The sequence below is a fragment of the Athene cunicularia genome (assembly GCF_003259725.1).
Source record: "Athene cunicularia isolate RWA chromosome 14 unlocalized genomic scaffold, athCun1 chr14_part1, whole genome shotgun sequence".
Lineage (NCBI taxonomy): Eukaryota > Metazoa > Chordata > Aves > Strigiformes > Strigidae > Athene > Athene cunicularia.
In genome coordinates, this window is record NW_020799118.1 from 9,788,413 (window position 1) to 9,804,229 (window position 15,817).

Genomic DNA, 15,817 nt, shown 5'->3' on the forward strand with positions numbered 1-15,817 from the left:
CACGGCTGCCTTCACAGACAGGAGGGACAGGCTCCTGCCCCAAGCTGTCTCTGCACAGCCAGGCACCCCTTGACAGCCCTGTTCTCAGCCCTGATCTAGTTTTGGTGATGTGGTGTAAGCCAGGGCAACCTGCTTAGCTCCACTGGATCCAAATAGAGGGTGGCAGCAGAGCAAATGCATTTTGGGAACCTTCAATACAGCAAAAAGGAGATCAACAAATCATAGATGATGCTTTTTGTAGTGGGAGATACATGGGAAGGCCCAGCTCTGTAGAGCAACTTCCACTCATGTTCCTTCCCTTTGAATTTGTTTCCCCAATCTCCTGAAAGATGATTTCTGCAGCTGCTGATAGAAATGCTCCTTCCCCCTTCTCAGACCCATCTTTTTTTCACACTGCTCTGCAAAGCCTGGCCATCCTGGTCAGAGGGGTCACACTAAGTAGTTCAGTCACATCCAAGCATCCCTTGCTCCTCTGAACCAGGCGTCCTGGAGCTGGTCTGCTTGCAGCAGGCATTGCCAAACAGAGTAGAATCTGGGGCCAACCATGCTACTTGTTTTTACCTGTAAATGTTTCTAGCTGCAACCCGGGAGCAGGATTTCTGCAAAGCCCCACCTTCAGGAAGGATCTTCATGAAGCACTACTTTGATTTGCTGCCTTTATGTGGTAACAGTCGTGAGCCATTTTCCTTACTCCATGATTCAAAGTCCTGGGTAAAGCCCTTTTCCAGCCAGTCCCACAAGCTCCCAGCTGCTGTAGGCCCACAGCAGCACCAAAAGAACTACCGCCCTGCTCTGACAAACTGAGCAGTACCTTAATGATGTCTGATAAGGGACTACGGTAAAAGGAGCCAGTAATCTCACTGGGAACCCTTTAGACAGGCGTTAATCCTGCTGTCACTGAGCCCCTCAGGAAAACCATTTCACTGACTTGATCTTCTTCAGCTGTTCCTCCACATAATTTATATGTAGCTAATTGCCACAGTAGTGGCTCCGGATGTGAAGCAGATGCTGCTGAGGAAAAGAGCATGTTGCATCCTTAAGTGATGGCTCTAATCTCTCTAAAGGCAAGGCTACTCACAGTTGATGGGAGGTTCAGCTCTCTCCCTTTTCTTCTCCATCTCTCTGCAAAGCCAGCTGGATGTTCATTCATATTTTGACCCATTAGCAAAAGTGCTCAGCTGTGGCACTCCTCATTTGCAAGAGCAGACAATATTTCTCTACCTGACCGCCCGTGAGGTCACAACTGTCCCTGCCACCAGCAAGGAGATACAGACTTACAGCTATCTATAAAATTCCTCCAGGATCTTTGTCTTTAGACTACTACAAAGATTTTCTACTAATAAGTAGAATGCCAGAGGAACAAACAACATGAAAGCAAACTGGTGACTGGAATTAAGTGAGACTGGAGAATTTAGTTATTTCTTTGGAGCTGAGGGGAGAAGACACCTCATTTTCTGTCCTCAAATGACAGCTGGCAAATAAACCATCACCCCTATCAGCATAGAAGGACCAGAGAGCAGTGGTCAGAAGAGTCACAGGGAGGAAGGAACTGGCGGATGCCAAAGAGGAAACCCAGCTGTTTGTTCCAAGACTCCTCTGTGACAGTGGCCAGCTGCTAGGATGTTTTCAGATGTACCAAGAAGTTTGCTTTGTTTTTAAAGAAATGTTTTCTAAGAAACCTCTTAAAAGTTGTCTTGTCAGCAGTTGGTGCTGACCAAACTCATCTATGATACCCCATTGATCCTTCTAAACCACCTCTATTTCCTGCATATCCTGTAAAAGGTCAGGATAGCTCTGTGCACAATTGGCCATGGAGACAGGTCTTCCAGAGATGCTTTGTCTAGAATAACAAGCAGCTGAAGAAGAGGGAGAGAGGGGTGTTAAGCTACATCTAAGGCAGCACAGAGCAGAGACGTGCACAATGGAAACAGAGAATTTTAATTAAAAAAGAAAAAAAAAACCACAAATGCCCACCCCCAGAAAACAAAGTGGTCTCTCCTCTGCACAGATCTGCATGTTCCCTCCAACACAGAAAGTGCAGAGACTTCAAGTGCAAGGGCCAGCGCTCCCTTCTGCTCTCCCAGCAGCTCTGCCTTCTTGGAGACAAAAAAAAACAAACAGCAAACTGATGGCCGCTGCCCCAAGACCCCATGAAGGAAGTGGTCCCTGTTTGGCACAACATTCATGAGATTTTTTTTCTCCCACAATAATGGCATCTTGGCCAGATGGATCGATCCTTCCCCCTTTCAGATCTTCAGTCAGCACACTCCACTTTTCCAGCAGTCTGGCCTGCTACATCACCTCTTTGATCTTCCAGCACGTGGGTTGAAATACACTGTCTTCTTACAGGGCTTCAATGCAGCTGATGACTCCAGTTAACTTAATTCCTCTGGAAGCTGAGTTCCCAAAACCACATGTTCATATCATGGCCTCCATGTGCAGAACCTTCAAAGCCTCTGAAATCTGGGAGCTGGTGTCAATCTGGCCGTACATCCCCACCAGGAAGGCCCTGTGCAGTAACACTGCTGCGTGCTCTGTGAAAGGGAAGGACAGCATGAGGACCGACCCGACAGCTCCAATGTGCAGGCAAGAGCAATCCACCAACAAACACCAGGATGAATGTTTGCAGCTGTGCAAAAAAATTCTCTCCTTCAGAAGAACATGGCACAATCCACCTTCTAATAGCTCCATGGGTATGTGATCACATGAGAGATCACAACTCGGAGAAAATCATAAGGAAGCAAAATAAAATCACTTCAAGGAAGCCTGCCCTGTCTCTAATAGAAATCTCCCCTGGGATGCTCAGGCCAAAGCTACTATTGATAGAGATCACCTGTGTGTCCGATGGCCTGGTCTAGGCAACACTGACCCTTGGCAACTTCCCAGGGAGACTTTTCCCAGCACAGGAGCCCATCTTTGACCCACGAGGCCACATGTGCACCAAAGGTGGCAGATACCAACTCACCTTGGCAAAGGAGGGTGTATTCAGGCAGGTTCCTCAGTGCTGTCTGCACCACCTCGAAGTCTCGGCTGCCAAGGCAGTACATAAAGGTGGGAAGGAAGTCTGCAGCAATGCTGGGAGTAAAACATGACAGTGTCAGTACAGTCCAGATCACCACCAAGAGGCGTGCAAGATGGGCAGCCAGTGCCCATCAGTGACCGGGGACAGCCCACGTTCCAGTGGTCCTCACCTGGGGTTGTTTTGAATGGAGCGCAAAGCCAGGCTAAAGGCCAGATTTCGGCAGGACTCCTCTGATGAGCTCATCAGCTTCTGTAGGTTTGTCTGAAAGAATATGCATAAATTAGGATCCCAGGGCCATCCAGGGAGCACAGACTCCTCAGACTTGCTTTACTACCCCTCCAGCACCAATCCAGCCCAACACACATCCAGCAGGTACTGGCTGAGCCAGGAAATCCCTCTCTGTAAGGGGGATTATCCTGTTTTGAATACTTTAAAGCACCCTTCTGTAATCTTATTCCACGTGAGACAGCTGAGTTTTCCCTAGGCTCCAGTGTTTTCAACAGAGTTGTTTTGCTCTCTCCTTGCCCCAGTACTGGGAAAAGGACAGAGGGCTAATTAACTTCTCTGTGTCAGAGGAAGAAAGTGGATGATGACAGACCCAACATGCAATGGAGAGAAGATGGCAGTAAAGTAAATATTGCCTGCTCTCAGAAGGCCTAACTGAAGATAGATTTCTCCTGAGATGCTGCAACAACCACCCAGAAAGCAGAGGAAGGATATTATTTAAGCTGGCTGTCTGTACTACACAGACTCCCGTGAAAAGAATCTCTTCCTTCCAGTGGCAGTTTGAGACACTAATACTCACAGCAAAAAAGGAGAGAATTTCTGGCCTCCGTCTGGACATCTCATCAATGTCTGTCAGCACTTCCAGGATGTCTGGTGGGAGACACAGGTTGAAAAGGGGTGACTGAAATTCACTGATCCAAAGGATCTTTTTTGCTACAAATCCAATCTCCCAAGCAGTCAAGTTTTCCCACCTGCACACAGAGCTAGAGTAATGAAGGCAGTTCTTCAAAAAGGAAGAGAACAGGTAGGTCACGTGCCAATCAGCACATCCCAACCTGCCCAGGTCACCAGCACTGTCATGCCATAGGCAGGGCGAGGAGTAGAGTGGGGTGTGAGGTTTCAATTCCAGAGCACCTTCTGTAACTGAAAGATCTTCACAGAAAGCCTCTTTTAGAAACAGTGTCCAGGCAGGATTTCCTACCCTTATTTTTAGTGTGGAAGTAAAACTGTCACCTCAATACTGCAACTTTGGTCTAAACACTGGACACCTGTGATTTCAGAAGACCTCTAAAGAAGCAGCATGTTGTTCCCACATGACAAGTTCACATGATTTTCTTCCATGAAGGCCATGGGATTTTCAACAAAATCTGGCTTCTCATCAATTTGGTATTTCTATATCATTAAAAAAATGGCATTCCTATCAGCACTCCAGACCTGGCTTGACATGAACTGCAGCACTCCTTGAATTACTAATACTATTTCTCGGAGCACTTACAAGATCCTTTAAGAGCCCCACAGCAGAGGCAGTTGCAACACTGCTGAGCTAAGTGATAACAGCATCGTAAGAAGCCTCTTCACAGAAGGTCATGGACAAGTTCATCCAAAACAAAACCACATCCTAACTGCTGGAGACTTCCAAACATGACCGAAACAGGAAACTAGCCTGTAGCTGACAGATAAGTAACAGTGTTGGTGTAAGTCTGCACTTGCCCTGCATCTTTGTGCAGCTCTGCAGGTCCTCACTTACCCTCAACTGTTTGGCCTCTAGAGAGTCTCTTCATATATGGGGCCATTTCAGCTGGCGTGAGAGGAGTGAAGAGAGACACGCTGACAAGAGGGAGAGAGCCAGCTGCTGCTTCATCTGGGGGAGAGAAAGAGAGAGAGAGAGAGAGAGAGAACAGGTCACTCCTGACAGTTTATGTAGTTCTAAGAGGGAGACAGGTCCAGCATTCCCTACCGTATAGCAGCATATCATGAGCCGACCGGCAATACTCTAACACAATTCCTGACTCTCACACAGTCTCTAGCCTCACTGCACCTGCTCGTACCCCTCAGCTGATGCAAAGACAAGGAATTTTCCTGAGCTTTTTTAATACTGAATAATTTTCCCACGCAAGCTATGAATGGTGGAGAAGCGGATGCACCCTTAGGGTCTCCTGATAGGTTGATCCTTAAGTGTGGCTGAGGAAAGCAAAATCCACATCAACAAAACTCACCTTTGTTAAGAGCTGTTCTGCTCCAGTTGTGATACTGACAGGAAAGCAAGTTAACCCATCCCAGATACTGGTTCCAAATTGCTGAGTATACAAGTGCCATTCTCTGCTCTAAATACCCTTACTTTGGGCTGTTATGAGAAGAATGAGCACAGCATACAGCCTGTAAAAGCATCTGTGCTCCAAAACATACTACAGGTTTACCAGCTGGAAAAACTCTTCCCCCCCAGACTCACCATCCTTCTCTTCATCAGAGCCCCTGTCCAAGATGCCACTCTTACTCGGCAAGCTCAGCCCAGCCAGGAGGGACTTCAACATTGCTAGGTCACTGTTGTCTGATGACAGGTCACTGGGGGAAAAGATGGCATGTTTAGTTTTCAATATTAGTAAGGGCATGAGGACAAGTAACAGCACATATATGTACACTAAAATGAGTAGTTTCTCAGAAGCAGAAACAAGACTTTTCTCCTTTCATCGTAACTGGAACTCAAATGCATTTTTCCCTATATCTGCAGGCGGGACCCTGCAGCCACTGCTCCGGGAAAAGACCCTCCTGTTGGCCTCTGGAAGTGACAGCGGGGCACTATGATGCCTCAGTAGGACGTTTAGGCCATTAGGTGAGTTGAAATTGTTATCTGACTTTCTTGCGCTCAGTTTTCACGTAAAAGGGATATGCTGCTCATCTCAATAGCGACTTGAAGGAGCTAAGGGTGAAAGAGTGCCACATTAATAGCTATTTTGTCACATCCTCTTGCTGTCTTCTGTCTGATTAGCTCATGGCAGCCTGACTGTGCGAGCTCTCCATGAGCAAACCACAGGCTAAGCAGAGTAAGGAAGCTTACTGGAGTGGATCCGAGTGCTTCTGCAAGAAGGAGACGGCTGCCTGGGCATTGCATGTGATGTACTTGTGGATAAACTGGACAAACTTGCTGATGAAGGCAGCCAGGTGCCGTGAGGATTTTCTGTAGTTCTGAGAAAGAATCAAGAAGATGTGTTAACAAAAAAGCAGAGATGCACTGCCTCATCCTGCATCTCTGGGGACCAGAGAGCAGCTTCTTGATCTCCTGCCTCCTCTTTAAGATCTCCAAGGTACATGATACGCTTTTTTTGTTCATAGGTATATGAAGTTCTTCCCTTCGGATGGGAGAGAGCTGGGCTTGCCCTGTTACATGAGCTTCTCCATCTAGTGGCCGTCAGCCCGCGCATGGAGGGGGAGCAGGGACTTTCCTACCAGCAGCAGACGGATGAAGGACAGGAGACAGTCCCATAGTGCCGCCTGGTGCTCGTTCTGGAAGACCTGCGGCTGGAGCAGCTCCAGGATCCCCAGGACGTGGATGAAGAAGGTCAAATGATTCTGCTGCCTGAACTCCTGGAAATTGAGGTGAACGCGTCCATGCAGCAGTGCTGCAATCATTGGCAAGTGCCTGAAACGCCAAACAGAAGAAAATCCTGATTAGTCTGTTTCTAGAAACAGTTACACATTGTTACACCTCAGTTCCTGGAAGGAAGCATCCCTTATCCTCCCCCAGGGTCCTGGATTTGATCCCTGTATCCATAGAATCAGCAAGCCCCACTTCCCACCCATGCTCTGTTCTCTAGCCTCCAATTCCAAGAGGACTGTTTCCAGACAGACATGAAGCCAGAAGAGGTGCTGCCTCATTATAAGAGATATGACTTTGCTGCTATTTCTCTCGACTTTTGTATATGAATGTGGATTGTCACAATCATCATGATTGCTGTGAGTTTGTTCCCCTTCTAGGATAAGGGTGGATGCTTTTCAATGAACTCCAGCCACACAGAGGGTGAAAGGGTACCTAAGCAGCAGGATGGGATGAGCCACAGCTAGCTTCCTGCAGGCCATATTGGCATCCCACACGCGGCTTTCTGATGACTTGGAGTCACTGGTGTCTGCAAGGAGGTTAATGAATCTGTGAACCAGGGCATCGAGCTAGAAGAAAAGTAATAAGTAAACAGTTAAGAAGTTTAAAGCATAATCAAGTCCCCGGCTCTTCAGCAGTGTTTCCCAATTTCTTTCCAACAACAGAGTGGGTTAACAGAAATTATTTTCAGGTAGAATCTGCAAGAAGACACAACATTCCAGCTGGCACAGGATCTGAAGCCCCCAGTCCCTACAGACATCAAAGCAGGATCAGACGCCTGCACACTTGTGCATTACGGAAGCCTCTGGCACACAGAAGCCTGTGATGCTTATACTATTTTATAGGAGGACACTGCAAAATAAACCACACCTGAACTCTCTGCTCCTGAGCATGCAGGCATGGAGGGTGGCAAAAGAAGAGCAAGGTAAAGAAACCAAAGCGACCCAGGAAGCTTTTGCCAGTCCTCTCCTTTTAAACTGGGTATCAAGGTAGCATCCACTCTGGGTACACAACTGGAAAGGGGCTTTCCTATGCCTCTAACTTTACCTTGCAAGTGCTGCTGTCTCTGGCTCCTTCACTGGTGAGAAGCATCTCAGGCATAGGCACAAGGAGCTCAGGAAGCTGCAGGTATATCTGGAGCAGAAGATCCTGGCAGCATTTTCCCACAGAGCTGAAGGAAAAAGGGAGAGGTCAGCCACTGGTTACTATGTTAGCTCAACCAGCAAACATCCCAGACCCATCAGATGAGGAAACCACATACTGAACACAGCCCACGTTTACAAAAGCCAGACCTGACTGGAGCCCAGTCCCAGGGAGGCAGGAGGTCCTTCCCCAGCAGGGAACTCTGCACAGGGCATCCACCTCACAAACAGACACTGCCCCTGCCTGCAAGGGGTCCCAGCTTTTATCCCTCAGTGGGACACCTGACCTGGGGTTACTCAATGCAGACACCTGGGGCTCATTTACCCAATGGCTCTGTCTGCCAGGCTGGCCCCACCCTGGAGGGAAGCTTAAAGGCAAAATCACCCCCCTTTGGGAAGGGCTGTGGGAATTACCCATATATCAACCTTAATTTGGGGCTTGGGGTTGAAACCCCAGCATTTCACCTGCATCACTCCTTTTTCAGTCTTTGCTTCTTTTGAACTGCTCAAATCATTCACAGTCTACATGGATCTACCATTAGGCCATTTAGAGTTAGAAAACTGCAGTTACAATGCTCTGCTTACATGTCCAGTGAAGAGTTCCTGCATGTGGTACTCATGGTCTTCTCCATCCCAAGTGGAAGACTAGTCAGCAGCACAACTAGTCAGACTAGCCAGCCTGTTCTCTACACACCAGCCCTCCATAGATCCCTGGCACAGTCTACAGTGCAATGACAACTGAAATTACTCAATTTCTTTTCTAACATAACCATAAACGAGGTTGGAATTACCTCAGTTTATTTCACTGCCACAAATACAGCATCTTCCTGTTCTTCCCACAGTGCTACCATAGCTGTTGGGAAACAATCTAGTCTCCATTCAGCTTTGAGAGCAATCATGGTCAAAAGCAGGATGCATTATGAGCAGTGATTCAAGGGATGGATTAGACAAGAAATCCCACATTAGGAACTAGTAATTAAAATAACCATTGCCTTGAAGAAGAAAAAAAAAAAAAAAAGCATGGCAAGCATTTCATCCTGAAGTCCTAAAACCAAAAAGGCCCTTAAATTTCACTATTAAATTTCACTATATATTCACCTTCCTGGTCCAAGTACCACTTAAAATGACTTCTTATCCCCCAAAACCTCCGGGAGGATAGTGTATACTTTTCATAGGGGTTTTGGAACACAGTATTCTTAATGACGACATTTTGGCAGCTCTCATCATTACCTGGCTGCCTGTGCCCATGTAACTACCATTATAGTAGACACTGCTCCCCATTTGCAACCCCACCTGCTTCCCCACTGCTGGATGCAGCTGGTCAGATACTCCGTTACTTTTTTGATGCTCTCAAGGTCCCCATGAGAACAACTAAGCAACAAAGGCAGTCGAGACTGGATAAGTGTGCAAGAGGCCTCTTCAGTGTTCTGGTATCTGGTTTCTGCTTCAGCCAGGATCAGCTCCACCATGCTGATCAATTCCGATGCCTTTAGGTGGAGCACAAATTCCTCACGGCGCTTCTGTAATGCAAGAGAACATCCAAAATGAATCCACATCAAATCCCTAGATCCTTAGTACCTTCTAGTCACACCCTCCCCAGCTAGAATCCAACATTCTTAGAACTAGACTTAAGAACTGCCCCATATCTAGAGCTCTGAAAGCATGCAACACAGTCCAAATGAAACCTCTTCTACTTCTGAACTCATTTACTTCCATCCTAGCATGTGTGAAGGGTCAGAAACCATAATTCAGTCACTAAACCAAAGAAATTCTTCTGTGGAGAAGAGATGCAACAACCTTTTCTTTGTAAAATGGGAATTATCCCACACTGGGTTTTAGATTGCTCACCACTGCAGCCTTGTGCCTAGATCTTTAACAGATATTGTGGCAATTGCTGCAGAGGAAAAGCCAAGTGGGCAAACTTATGTGTGTTCACATCAGCTTTTTGGACTCAAAATTGCCACTGTAATATGTAACATAGCAGAGCAGCTAAATAAACAGCTGAGGTACAGGCAGCAAACTTGGCATGCTGCACCCATATCACTCCAGCCACCTCTTGGCCATGGAAAAATCAGGCATTGTGAAAGCATTGTCTTTCATTCCATCCAGAGAGGAATCTTGGAAGAACTGAAGCACTACCTGAGGAGTTCTTTGGTCCCTTCCCTGCCAGATCCGAGGAATGTGAATACAGGCCCACAAGAAATCCAAGGATGCAGTTGGGTCAAACCTGCCAGAAGACAAAAGAAGACAGATTTGTAATTAGAGGCAACACAGCCCTCGGGCAGCACACAAACACATAGTAGTGTCTCTAAACATCGTGAGTACTGTGAAGAAAGAAACATCTGCAAATGTAAAAATAGGATCCATTAAGTCCCAAGAAGGGGTTTGGTTCTGTTCCCAGATTATGACTAAATATTTGTTGCAATAAGCACAGCACAGGGTATGGAGCTGAACAAACGGCATTCAGCAAGAGTGTGGTGGCTACACGGAGTCTTGCACAACAAGGCCAGAAGTTGGTCATCAACATAAACTATCAGTACAATCAGACCAGTGACCTTCTTGTCCCACTATACAGAACATCCTATCCTGGCTGGTATCGTGGATTGCAGAAATTCCTGAGATTGTTAGTGAGCAAGAGATCAAAAATAAAATAATAAGCAAACTGAAATACTATCAGCTTTAGAAGTGTTGCTAGTTTAGTCATGTCCTGGATTACTACTACTACGTATTAGCATTTCCTCATCCATAATTACAAGTTTAAGCAAGATACTACCTCAGTGGATTTGAGAGCAGCGTACAGAAGCTGGGAGCTAGAGCTGCTCCAGAGATCAGAACTGGGAGGCCTGATGCCAGGAAGGGGGTTAGAGAAAGCCTGGTAATGGGAGTTTAGTACAACCAAAAGATCCAGCAGAGCCTGCCCAGGTACAGAGACTGCTGTCAGTTCACTATCCAAGCCATCTTGCAAACCCCATGTTCATAAAGATTATCAACAAGGGCAATGCTAGATGGATTACCCAGTGATTAGCACTTCCTGTTTAGAACACAGCCAAATCTTTATGTGCTGCTTTCATCAAACAGCAGGTAATATTTATATCAAGGTACACAAATCAGCAGGACTGAAATCAGCATCCTTCTCACAAAGCCTGTTTTTGGCTGGGTTACATCTCCTGGCAGACACACCATGGAACAAGGCAGCTCTTGTTCTCAGCTTCTGTTTGTTCTCTCTCAGACACAGTCGCCCAACTCAAAACTCCTTGCTAGGCCTAAAAAACAAGACTCACCTTTGCTCCCGGTTTCTGCAAAGCAGAAGCCTGATGCACTGGTGCAGTGTGGTCCAGCTGGACTGGTGAGTCAGAAGAGCCAAGAGATATGGGCGGAAGGAGGGCACCTGGGACCCTGCCTGAAAGGTCCAAACAAGGAGGAGAGGTAATAAACAGATCTTTGCTGAGAGGTGGGTGCAGGAGACACTATGTATATTACAGAAGGATGACGATCCAAGCAGGCAGACAGACAGCACAGAAGACAACACATGGATTTAGGATTTGAACTGCAGTACTTTAACAGAACATGGCATCATCCATGAAACTGTTTTAGTCTTCGCTTCAGAATATCCCTTCTGGGCAAGCTATTTATCTGTCTGCAAAAATACCAATGAAAACACAGCTGGCTGGGCTGCTATGGGAATATGTTGTGTTTGTAACGCACTCTGAAGTCATGAAAAGAATACAGCTGAGGAAATACAAAGATAAGATGAAGCACAAGACTTGCACTGAGAAGGATGCACCAGAACCCCTCTCCTAGTCAGCCTATGCTGCTTTGAAACTGGTATGGCAATGTGTAGCAAAACATAAAATGACCCCTTGCCCTGTTTCCAGATGCAGGCCAGTACCCCAGGAAGGTGGTTTCAGCACAGTAGTCCCTCTACCCAACAACTCTTACTTTGTTCCAGGAGAACAGTAGTTTCTGCTGGAGATCAGGGCAGCTGCTGATCACCTCTGGGTCCAACATCTCCAACCAGTCATTAAGAAGGCCAGAGGATGGCCCTAGCCAAGCTGCTTCGGTACTGAGGAGAAAACAAAGCCTGTATCAGTGGCGATGTCATGAACCCAGACCTACCAGTGAATTCCCAACATTGCCTAGGCTCACCTGCAACTGTCCAGCTCCTTCTTCACTGGTGTTTCTTCTTTGTCCTGGAGCAACAAGGAGCTCACCACAGCAATTGGTTTCATGGCAGGAAACCTGGCAGTGGTCTCAACAGTAGCTGAGAAGAGGACGGTCAGGAGTTCCTCCAAATACGGAGAGTGAGTTTCAAGGAGACCTTGAAGGACTAGCAGAAGGAGAAAGATGTCATTAACTTCAGGATGGGGTGAAAGCTAGGGAACCTTGTAAGAGTATCATGAAGGCAATCATTCCAGCATTCCTGAAAGCCTGGCTCAGTAAGGAAGAGGGAAGCCATTTTTATCTGGGACAGTAGGCTTTATTTCTTATGTTGTTAGTGGAAAACAGTTTGCTGAGACTTAATCCCAGCCCAGGCTACAGTTTATAAACCCACATACCAGTACAGGGGAAGGAGGTGATACAAGATAGGACCAAGTTTAGATCAGTTCACATTTTCTGATCCAGGCAAAAGGCAGCTTCCCACAGCCTGCTCAGCAGGCACTCCCTTGCTGGGCTGGAAGTTCAACCTGCTGCTGCAACAGGGAAGGAGAGCAGAAGGACAGCCATACCTTTGCTGATGAGCTCCGGCTCCACATTACACTTCTCTCCTGATTTCAGGGTTGCAATGATGGCACGTACCGTGGAGCTGATCAAGTCGGGGTCACGACGGAAAGTCAGAGCTTCTGTGAGGTGCAAGAAGCCACCTCGAACTGCAAAGAAATCACAGCGTTGGCATCACAGGGCCAAGCCAGCTCCCACGCTAGGCTTCCCTTCTACACATGCCCCATGTGGCTCCAGAGCACAACTGCCCAAACACACACACTACACTCTCCTGCCATTTTACTCCCACCAAAACCCTTGACAACTCTTCTGCATGTTACAGGGTCATGTGGCTAAGAGAAAACTCTATAACCACAAACCCATTTCCATGTCTAAGCTCTTGATTATAGACATCTCCTCCCAACAGATGGCAGACGATAAACAACTCTACAAGTCATGATGTGGCCTTATTCCAGAGGCATTCTTGCATGCTCATCTTTCAGGACTACAGCTAGCACAGAATTCCTGGCCTGAACAATTGGAAGTTTTCCCTGAAAGATCTGCTGTGCTTGGTGAGATGCTACCAGGTGTCTACTGCAGACCCACAGAGCCAAGTTCCTTGTCTGCATCCTCATGGAGTTTATATAGCACAGTACAAAACCTCCCTTCACTACACCTAAGCATACCTCTCTAAAAGGCAACCCACCACACTTCCTGCTCTGGGTGCAGTTTTGTTTCTGCCCCTTTCTTGTTCCACTTTGTCTACTCTGAGTCCCATAAGCTGCACAATGCCAGTACCGTCACTGATCCTGTGCCTTGAGGAGTACTGCACAGCAAAGGCCTTGAGCTGAGCACGCAGAGGACCATCTTCCACTGCAGGGTTCTCCAACCACTGCAATATCTGCATGAGGACTTTGAAGAAGAGCGAGGAGAAGGCAGTGTCCTGTGGCATGCAGCGCTGGGGAGTGCAGTGAAAGATACTTGCTTATACACACTTCAAGAATACAACAAAGATAGCAGGAAGGATGCAAATAGTGACACATACTGCCAAGAATACATAGAGCACGCCTACTCTGTTGGACCATAGCTCACTCAAATGAAGGCAGCAGCTTCCAGTGTACAAATGCAAGGCAGAAGACTCAGTCATGCACACATTTCATAATGATGAAAGAAATGAGGTATTTCATTGGATAAACCTCAGCCTGCTGCAACTATTTCTTTAAGGAGTTACACACTTCAGTTATCAAGTTGTTTGCAAATGCATTGCCTTGCAAGACACATCCATGCTACAAAACAGCACAGACTAGAGACCCCAAAACCAACAGAGACTGTCAGCTGCAAATCCCCAGTGCTGCACATTAACCAGACCAGGTAAAGTACACCTAACCCTGTAGGTAATCCCCGGCTCTCAGCAGGGCTAGGCTGTGGCCAGCCTGCATCCAGACGCCCACACCCAGGCAACCTGAGTCCCTCTGTGCCATGCTTCACAGGCTCCATTTCTAGCATTACACAGGTTGAGGGCCGGCACACAGCAGAGCAGATGCTCTGCAGACTTCCTGTTTCTTCCTCACCCCTCTTTGTTAAATGCTACAAAGGTTCTCACCTTACACCACTCACCTGATACTGGTACAACTGGCGCATCAGCGGGCAGGAGATGAAGTGGTTACGATGCATTGCCATCACCAACGCACCGCTGTGTGGCGAGTTCATCAGTGCAGCTACTGCCTGGAGAAGTCGTGCTGTGATCCCGGTCACCTGCGAGTTCCCTTGGCGGATGCGAGCCAGCTCCTGCCCCAGGGCCTGCTGCAATGCCAGGGCAAGCGGGCGCAGGTTTGAAGTCTGCCATCGTGGGTCTGGATTTAGTGGGAAAAGCTGGTAGGACACAGAAGGGAATAAGTTTATGAGAGCAAATGAAAGGACTTGCTGTACCATAAACATCTTGAGGCAGAGAACTGATTGTACAATTATACTGACTGTGGGCTAACTGGGATCTTCTGATACAGCTTTTTCAATATTTTAGTGCCTAGTACAGAAACACTGACACTGCAGGGAAATCACCATACTACTCAAATACAGGCAACCAACTTGGCCAATTAATTCCCTGTAGGCTCCTTCTGGAGTCAGTGGAGAGAGGGAGGCTCTGCAAGCAGACAAGCCAGAGTACAAATGCTGTTTGCACACAGCTTTGCTGCCAAGGCCCTGTGAGCATTTCACAAATCCTCCATCCACTGCTGAGAGAAAAGGCACTATACACAGAACAAAAAAGGTGCAGAATCAGTAACATGCTAGTAGGCACTGATAGTATTACGCATGATCAAAAGCCACATGTTCAAACTACAAGAAAAAAAATCCTTCCAGTATCAATGCCATCAGGCTGTAATGATGCAGCCCAATTATATGCAGGGCTTTCATACTCATAGCCTGCAAACACTGCAGAAGGACGGGGTCGGAAGATGCAAGTATAAGAGAAATGGATTTTCCAAAGCTGCTGCAGGGAAGTAGCTGATCAGCTAGAGGTTATACCAGTACCTGCAGAAAGATGCCTGCTAGATCATCTTCTGGGCCCAAAACCCGGACCTGGCTTAAGGCCCGGATCCGGCTCTGCCCTTGAGAGTTCTCAGGACTAGATTTTGACCTTGCAGTCTCAGCACTGTCTGCAAGAGGAATAAAAGAAATAAAAATGACATTATGGTAGCTAGCATCTGGAGCCCCAACACTAGATCACTTCAGCTTTACAGTCTCTATGTACTGAGGAATTCAGTAGCTTTTCTCTTGAGGCCAAGCAAGACCTATTTTTCCATATCACTCAGAACAACTCATTGTAGCAAACTCCAGAAATATTGGAGTTTCTCCCTTTGCCAGGAGCAAAAAACTCTAGCAAGGACTGGTGTCTAACTGTAGTTTGCTGATATATTGCAACACGACCCCTTTTGAAGGCAATCTTCCCATCCCTCTCAACAGCAACAGAGGAAGACAGTTTGGAAGAGGACTTGGATATTCATAAGTTTAGGTTATCCCAGGCAGTACCTCGGCGGGCTGGTAAGGAGGCAGTGAGCAGGGAGTGAAAAGTCTGGCCTCCTGTTGCTCCCCTCTCATGCTGAACCTCCACAAGGTGAGCCATGTAGTCTGAAAAAGGAAAAAATGTGAACACATCATCACCTCACTCTCTTCAGTAAAGCAGAATTGGTTGCTGTTTGTACAGCTCCCACAGTGAAGAGAATTTGCTGTTCCCATGGGCTTTGTAAATGTGATGCTTTTAAGCCTTGTTTCTTTTACAAGGTAGCCCCCAAATTACTTTTTAGACTCTGTACAATCCAAATCAAAAAAATCCTTCTCTATTTTAGGAAATACAGCCAA

At 47.0% G+C, this 15,817-nt stretch overlaps 1 protein-coding gene across 1 annotated transcript in view; it reads right to left on the reverse strand.

The window, feature by feature from the left end:
* Positions 1-1,921: 1,921 nt before the first annotated feature.
* The window catches only part of INTS1 (integrator complex subunit 1), a 29,587-nt gene continuing 15,691 nt past the window's right edge, over positions 1,922-15,817 (reverse strand). Inside the window, exons 27-46 of the mRNA XM_026859163.1 lie at positions 15,488-15,586; positions 14,990-15,114; positions 14,078-14,332; positions 13,259-13,418; positions 12,490-12,630; positions 11,909-12,089; positions 11,702-11,825; positions 11,044-11,162; positions 9,902-9,989; positions 9,056-9,282; positions 7,668-7,791; positions 7,056-7,189; positions 6,473-6,665; positions 6,084-6,211; positions 5,478-5,590; positions 4,776-4,889; positions 3,828-3,898; positions 3,192-3,283; positions 2,966-3,075; positions 1,922-2,534 (exon numbers count right to left, since the gene is read on the reverse strand). Of these exons, the coding sequence (XP_026714964.1) occupies positions 2,419-2,534; positions 2,966-3,075; positions 3,192-3,283; positions 3,828-3,898; positions 4,776-4,889; positions 5,478-5,590; positions 6,084-6,211; positions 6,473-6,665; positions 7,056-7,189; positions 7,668-7,791; positions 9,056-9,282; positions 9,902-9,989; positions 11,044-11,162; positions 11,702-11,825; positions 11,909-12,089; positions 12,490-12,630; positions 13,259-13,418; positions 14,078-14,332; positions 14,990-15,114; positions 15,488-15,586 (2,714 nt within the window). The 3' untranslated portion in view covers positions 1,922-2,418. The remainder of the gene's footprint in view (positions 2,535-2,965; positions 3,076-3,191; positions 3,284-3,827; positions 3,899-4,775; positions 4,890-5,477; positions 5,591-6,083; positions 6,212-6,472; positions 6,666-7,055; positions 7,190-7,667; positions 7,792-9,055; positions 9,283-9,901; positions 9,990-11,043; positions 11,163-11,701; positions 11,826-11,908; positions 12,090-12,489; positions 12,631-13,258; positions 13,419-14,077; positions 14,333-14,989; positions 15,115-15,487; positions 15,587-15,817) is intronic.